At 41.1% G+C, this 8,528-nt stretch overlaps 1 protein-coding gene across 1 annotated transcript; it reads right to left on the reverse strand.

Moving 5' to 3' along the window:
• Positions 1-2,081: 2,081 nt before the first annotated feature.
• On the reverse strand, positions 2,082-5,582 carry thoc3 (THO complex 3). The gene is given in 9 exon segments (XM_053428940.1): positions 2,082-2,370; positions 2,372-2,440; positions 2,442-2,506; positions 2,596-2,620; positions 2,622-2,697; positions 3,442-3,603; positions 3,696-3,900; positions 4,448-4,604; positions 5,403-5,582. Coding segments are annotated over 9 exon segments (969 nt in total). The 3' UTR covers positions 2,082-2,340.
• Between the last annotated feature and the right edge of the window lie 2,946 nt (positions 5,583-8,528).

Raw genomic sequence — 8,528 nt, forward strand, 5'->3', positions numbered from 1 at the left:
GAGAGAGAGAGAGTGTGACTGAGCATCGAAGATTCTCATCTCACCAAAAGTCCAGGAATCAATCCGGAGCCTCGGGTCAATGCTGCTCTGTAATTATCCAGAGCAGCGGAAGTGCCCTTTAACAGATCCTCAGCCTTATTCGTTCTGACTGAAGCAAATGGACGGGTGGGTCTGATTATCTCCCTGCACGCAGCTGCAGATCCTCAACACACACACACACACACACACACACAAACACAGGCGAGGGGAGACACAATACCACAGACACACACACATGCAAACGTGCAAACACACACACACACACACACAGAGCTTGTCTGAACGCATTAGTATCTGAGCAGATTGATCGGCGTGCACGGGCCCATCTGAGCCGAGCGGCTGATGAACCAGACGAGCGTCACCTCAGGAGAAGCTTCTGTTCAATCAGAGGATCGATCAACACCTGATTCAGGCTGAGAGCTGGAGTGTGACACGGTTCTGATGAGGAGGTCGAGTCCTGATGGTTCCAGTTACAGGGCTGGATTGGAAAATCTGTCAAATGTCTCTGTTACATTCTCCGTAAACCAACATGTAAGAGTTGTACCCATAATGCAACAGTCCATAAGTCTCTGGCCATGTGACCCGGTGACATGAAGCAGATCCAGTTCAGAGGGAGATCCCATTAAAACTATTCAACAATATAAGTCCAATGAAACTGGGAGGACGGGACAGGGGACAGAAGAGTCCTCAGGAAACTGAGAGATTGGACGTTTTTTGAACATTTAACAGGATATTATTCATGAATCTTAATGTAAATCATAAATTTTTACGGGTCTGATATTTATGAGTGTACAAGCTGATACCTACGTAGGAGGGTTGCATTTCTTCAGCCACTGTGCAGTAAAAAATAAAACTATAAACCTGTAACAATGTGGATCTGAGATAATGTGGATCAGTAAAGAATCAAAAGGTTTATTTGAATCTTAGATTTTAGATCTGTTTTCAAATGAACATGGTGGATTTGGTTCTGGACTCAAGAGGCTGTTGGTTCTTGGCAGGAACACGAGCTCTACTCTCACATTCTAGTTCCAGTTATTTGATTTAATTGCCATTTAAAGTTGTATGAAAAATAAACAACTCCACTCGGACATTATTCATCTCTGTTCTCTTCCCACTGAGATTTAACAACACATCAAAACAAGCGTGATTTACAGGCTGGCTGCAGATGGAGAGCAGAGGAGGCTCCGTGCAGATCAGGCCATTAAAAGTCAAATCAGATAGACCTGCCTGCTCGCCCGACGAGGAGGAGACATGAAGGAGACCCTGCAGGCGGCTTTATTTGATTTACAATCCCATGATGCTCGCTGGCAATCACATCCCCGGGTATTGACCGACCTCTTCGCGACGTCTCTGCTACAATAAATAACAGCTGAACTTCAGGGCCAATAAAGAGCAGGACGCCACGTTCACAACAGGTGCCTGACCGAGACTGATACGGATAAATCATAAATATCATCTCACTTTGACTATTTTTCTATTTCATTTTATCATCTTCAAGCCCGTTACTGGTGAAGAACAACTTTCCTGAGCAGGATTCAAATAACAAACTCATCACACGTGAGATTCTCTCGACTCGATAATGAATGTGAACGGATTGAAAAACATGGACCCGTGTGCAGAAGCGTTTGTGGTTCATTTAAAAAACATTGGGAGTTAGTGTGTGTGTGGTTTATTTCATCTTCTCTCCATTTATGATCTAATCCGCCCGCCCCACGCTGCAGCACACACACGGTTCAAGGTCCAGGGGAAATGAAACGAGTGTTTACGGATCAGATTCTGTGAAAAGCTTCTACGTGAAAATTTCCAGGTTTCATTCTTCAGTTCTGTTCGAAGGCGACGCAGAGATTTACATGTTAACACAACAAGACTCAAACCTTTCACAGGAGTTAACTTAACATGAGACTCTAGGAATCAGCTCGTCAGCTTCATTCTCTACTATAGATTTCTACTATACACTATCTGCTTAAATCTCATTATTTCTTTATATTTTGACAAATATCATCAGCAGTGTTTCAGTAATTATGTCTCTACACACGAGAATTAAAAGAGAACATTTTATTGTCATACACAAAGAATATTTTACACATACAATGTATTTACAGAACAGGAGGTTGTGTTTGTATCTGTGTATAAAACAGGGAATGAATCCCACTGTTAGAGCACAGCTGCACCGCCTGCTGGTGATAAAAAGCTACTGCTGCTTCAGCCCCGTTTCCTCTGAGCTCTACAGAACTTGTTTGTTTCATCATGATGTTTAGCTCAAACTCCACCAGTGTGACCAGGCAGCAGCTCGGCTCGGCCTCAGGAGTCGTTGGGGAGGCCGAACAGTTTGAACGGTGCCCGCCTCTCGGTTGTTGTCGTACTTGCCGTCCTTGTCGTCGCAGGCGTAGGCGAGCAGCGGCCCTCTTCGGGTGCCAGGCCACCGTGAAGGTCGGAGAGTCGCACTGCACCTCCCACAGCTTCTCTCCTGCAACGCACGAGACAGGTGAGTCCTGTGTTTATGGCGAAATCTAAATCTCCAATCATTTCTGAAACGCTCTGATTCGTTGCACTGACCTGTTTCCACCTCGCAGATGTCTATGGAAATGATCCTCGGAGGCCGAAGCCAACATCTTTCCATCGTGGCTGAAGCTCAAAGTCCTCACGGGCCAGTCCAACCTGCAGCACAAAGAAACACATGAATCCAAAAAATGAATTATCAGCCAGGAAACTGAAAGGCTTTTATTGAAAGACGTCCTCAACGCATCTACCTCTGTCAGAGCCACCATCACAGAACTGCACTAAACACACCTGTCTCAATTCATCATTTTATACAATAATATTGTCTTCTGCACACTCTGTTTACATATTCTCACACTCATAGTATATTATATTATATATTGTATCGCCAAATACTTATATTTATACCCGTACTATATATCATATATTATATCATACTTTGTATATTCTTTGTATATATATATAAGTCTATATACACATATTTATACATGTGTACATGTTATTATTATTATTATTATATTTTACTATTTTACTATTATTATTATTATATATACTGTTGCTGCTATTATTACTATATACTGCTATTATATTGGTATAATTACTATCATATATAAATATACATTATATACTATATATACTGTACTATTTTTTATATACTGTCTAACAATAACATTTACCATCATATCATCAGTACTATTACCATCATCTGCCACTGCACCTTATCTACCTATTTATCTTGTGTTTCTGTTCTTATTCTTTCTACTGCAATATTTTATATTTTATTGTATTGTATTTTATTGTATTCAAATGTACCGGCTGCTATGACGACTTAATTTCCCCTCGGGGATGAATAAAGTAATCTATCTATCTATCTATCTATCTATCTCAGAGCCACACACTGACCTGGAGAAGCAGCGGACGCACACCAGCTCCTCCACGTTCCACAGGCTGACCAGAGCGTCGGCGCTTCCTGTGGCAAAGTGTTTCCCCGTGGGGTCGAACTTGATGCAGATGCAGTTGGACGGGTGAGCGTTGATGGACTGGATGGGCTTCAGCTCCGGATAACTGCAAACAGAAGATCACGTTACTGCAGCTCTGAAACACACAGATCTTCACACCGGGCGAGTGAAACGTTACTTCCTCTGTTTGGTTCCTACCTCAGAATGTTGATGCAGCCGTTCCCGTTGGTGAGGAAGAACATGTCGTTGTCGTTGCTCCACGAGATCTCGTTCACCTCGAACTTGAACTGCTCCTCGGCGCGGGAGCGGTGAGTCTTGGCGTCGATGAAGGTCACCACGTCGTCCTTGTTCCCGACAGCGATGGTCTGACCGTCAGGACTCCAGCAGATGTTGATGTTTTCTCCTGAGATGGTTAAAAATAATAATAATAATAACAATAAGACAGAGGTTTAACAGGAATTCAGTGGTTCTCATATTGAGCATAAACAGGAAATTAAAGATGGACGACTTGACGGTTCTTTAAATATGAAGCCAAAGTGTTTTGTTCACGCTGGTTATCATGTTTATGATAAGTTTGGTTTGAATTAGTTATTTGATGATATAAAAACGAGCTGTGATGTCACGATTGACAGCTGAGACTGACTCGTGATTGGTCGAGGAATTGGATATGTGTTGTCCATCTTTATTTACAATATAATAAATTAACAAAGTTCTTTGATTACATTTTAATGCCTTTTATTTATCACCTCCCTCACGTTTCCTCATCAGTCACAAACAGATTGAATTGGTTTTAACTTGTGATTTTAGAATCTCCTAAAAATTACAGGTTTTGCAGATCAGCTAGTTTTCTGTTTTTACATGGTCTACAGGAAACATCTTTTTATTCTTAAACAATCCATAAACAACAAAGTGGTGTTTGCTTTTGAATTCTCCCGCAGATCGAACTGCACCTTTGGTGTTGACGGTGGCGATGCACTTGGTGGTGCGGACGTCCCAGATGCGAATGGTCTTGTCTCCGGACGCCGTGACGAACAGATCCGGGTTGGTCGGGTGCCAACAGAGCTGATCCACGCTGTCCCCGTGGCCTCGGTAGTTGTTCTCTTTCACCTGAGGACACACAGAAGGATTTAAACTGGTGTCCAGCAACATGACACAGGGATCACACTTCTCCGACCAGTGACCCAGTAAACTAGCAGCACTGGTTTACGTCCACCTTCCAGTTTACCTAATGATGGAAACATCTAGAAAAGTGTCCACAAACTGTGGCTGCAAACCACAAACACTGGTAACTAAATAATATTTAACTAACCTGAAAGAAATAGAAAATTAACAAAGTTAGTGTAACAGAATAAACACTGCAGAGAAGAAGTCCACTTGTATATAATGTCAGAAATATGTTTGCTTTCTTAATAAAAGTTCTTCATATTTGCATCTATTGGTTTTTCGTTTTTATTTATGGATATTAACAATTAAGTTTATGGTTTAACCATAAATATGAATCCGTGATCATGTTTCTTTGTCTTGAGGATTTGAAAAATGCACCTTAGGAGTTAGACACTTTTTTAAATAACAAATATCTGAACCAGTCAGGCTCCACTTATTCTATGTACATTTACAAATATACAGATATGTTTAAATAAAAATAAACATAAAGTATGAGATGTAAACTGCTGTGTCCTGTAACATTAACATCTGATCAGTTGGATCAGTAGTTGTCTCCTCTTCACACTTGTCCCTCAGTGAAAGTCTCACCTGACCCTTCGTTACTGTACCAAGTTAAATTCATAAAGATAATAACCGTCAGAACAGTAATAAACATGTTTAATAACCAGTGAGTGAGACTCGACCACACGTCTACTGGTCCGCCGGAGCGAGGCTAACGTTAGCATGCTAGCTGCAGCTCACCAGGCGGTCCTTCTCCAGGAGGAAGACGCTCGCGGTCTTGTCGAAGGAGCCGGACGCGAGTCTCCTGCCGTCGCAGCTCCAGGCCACCGAGTGCACCTTGGCCGTGTGAGCCGGGAACTCGCGGCTCTTGCTGTTGTTCCTGAAGCTCTCCTGCATCTCCTGGTAGTAACGAGACGCCATCTTGAAACACTACGTGATCATCAGGCGGCGGAAGGGAAAGAAGAGGCGGTTTGGTGACAGCGCCACCTGGGGGCTCGGGAGGGGGACTCTTTATCAGGTCATTGAATTTAGTGTAAAATATAATATAATATCATCTGCCTTTACTTTCACTTAATACTTAATTTGATAGACAGATAGATAGATAGATAGATAGATAGATAGATAGATAGATAGAAATATATATATAGATAGATAGATATAGATAGATAGATATAGATAGATAGAGAGATAGTAAGATATATATAGATAGATAGATAGATAGATGGACAGATAGATAGATATAAAGATATATAGATAGATAGATAGAGAGAGAGTAAGATATATATATATAGATAGATAGATAAAGATATATATAGATAGATAGATAGATAGATAGATAGATAGAGAGATAGATAGAGAGAGAGTAAGATATATATATATATATAGATAGATAGATAAAGATATATATAGGTAGATAGACAGATAGATAGATAGAGAGATGGATAGATAGATAGATATAGATATATAGATATATATATATATATAGATAGATAGATAGATAGATAGTAAGATATGTAGAAATAGAAAGAAAGAAAGATATATATATATATAGATAGATAGATAGATAGATAGATAGATAGATACATACATAGTAAGATATTTAGAGATAGATAGATAGATAGAAAGAAAGATATATAGATAGACAGAAAGATGGATATTAATTGATTAATAACAATCTGTGGAAAGGAAGTTTAAGATTATTCACTCTTCATCAGAGTCGTCAGTTCACTTTTCAAATAAAGACAAAACAACGCTTGTTTCTTTTTGAATTTGCAATTTATTTCAAGTGATGCTAAAATGAAAATCCATGTTTAAAAAAACCTTCAACACTCCATTTATTTCCCAAACACACACAATATCTATCATCACCCAAACTCAGTCGGATGCAGTAAATCCCTTTAAGAAGCCACGAGGTCGACATCAGTACGAGGACCTGAGGCCCCCCAGCTGCGGGCCACCCCCCCCTCCCCCCCCCCCCCCCCCCCCCCCCCGGGCCCTCTGAGGCCTGTGCAAAGCCTTGATATGCAGAACACTCAGGCCAGAGGCAGCTGTCAGAGCTCCGAGGGGTTCCTGTGCAGCCGGACCGCTCAGTGACATCTGGTCCTTTGCATTAGAATAAATACAACTAGAGAACGAAATGCACTTGTAAATGTGAGACTGTGTTTAAGAAACGTGAAAGCATCATACAAATGTGCCTTATGTAATTGCATACTCTTCAAAATTATTCTTCACGTTGCATCGGGTGTAAGGAAAAGCGATATATAGACAGCAGGCCCTACAAAATAAAAGTCAGGGAATGCACGTGGCGGTGAGCGTGGCGCCCGAGTACAGACACAGCAGGGGGCGTCTCCGAGTAAATGTGCATACAGGCATTCAGGAGGTGTGTGGAAGACGTCTTATCTGTGGTGGAGGGACGATGACGTGTCTCAAGGGTTTTAACAACAACACAGTGATTCAGGACCTGAAGGTTTAGAGGCAGAGCAAGTACACAAACAAGAGTTTCAAATAACAATGGCTCAGTTGGTTTCTCCCAGATGTTTCCAGTCAAGGCCCCTGATGTGGGTCTGGTGACATTTTGTCCCATGGACCCTGAGAACTTCTCCGTCAGCCGTGATTTGGTTGTGATGTTCGGTGGGTTTCCATCAAATGCATCCACATTTCAAAAGAAAATGTGATTTGCAGATTATAGCCACGAATGCTACACACCAATATGAGAAGTTATTAAGATAAACAGCAGATGGCGCTGTTTGTGATTCAGTCAGATGCATCGAAGCTTTTACGGAATGCGGCCAAACTATTTTTCTTGCAGCTGCTCGGTCCACGAAGACGCCGAAAAAGAAAAGAAGGCACACGTAACTCAAAGAGAGAATCTTTTTGGTTCATATATATATTTGTTATATTTGTTTTTGGATGAGTTTCTTCTTCGGCTGATAAGTCACTTACTCGAGAAACATTGAAATAAGACATTTCTCTGTATTAATTCGAGAAATGTCACAGATCAGTTTTCATGTCTTCTCTCATTGGACGTTTTAACCACCTGATTCATGTTATGATGTTTTTTCCATTCGTCTGCTTCAATCTCAGTCATCACCTTTTTTAGAGCGTAAATAAAGAATCTGCATGACCCGTGATGGAAACCCACCTCCTGTCTTTTCTGTTGTTGGAGAAACATCTCGTTCTTTTCTTTCAAAACCTGAATTATTACTTTTTCCACATTTGTCTGATTTCCACATCAAACCTCAGACACACTGATCGTCGACCTGCTGATACCTGGACGTGAGAAAAATCCTCTGCAGAAAACATGGAAGTGCTTCTTTTCCATGTGCAGGGATTTCTGGACTATTTTGTACCCTGGAGGTGAATCTGGATCTTTAACAGTCCGGCACAGCGCATTCCTTCTGATGACACAGTGAAGACCTTTGTGCATCGAACAGAGAAAACTATTAAAAACATCAACCTAAAGCTTTGCAGTCGTCGTACAAGTCGAAGTGTTTGAAGAAAACTGAGGCTCGGTGCAAAAACAAGAGCAGCTTCCCTCGTAGCGTTCAGTCAACTCGTCCTCGAGGATCCACGGGTTTGTTTCAAATTAAAATAACTGACGTACGGTAGATTAATAAAAACTCAAGAGCACCATCTCACTGTAGAAACCTCACACCGACTCACCAGCACCAGCAGGCAGCACCGGCTTTGATATCTTAGCTTTATACTTGTACAGTGTGAGGAATCTTCCATCTTTATTTAAAGTCTACGGTGGCAACAATTGCCTTTATATGAATTTTTTTTAAATAGGAGATATTCACTGTCGTTTGCATTGTTTTTTTTAATTTTAAATGAATGAACTTCCACGTATATTTAATGCTCAAACTG

This window comes from Pleuronectes platessa, chromosome 8 (genome assembly GCF_947347685.1).
Source record: "Pleuronectes platessa chromosome 8, fPlePla1.1, whole genome shotgun sequence".
Lineage (NCBI taxonomy): Eukaryota > Metazoa > Chordata > Actinopteri > Pleuronectiformes > Pleuronectidae > Pleuronectes > Pleuronectes platessa.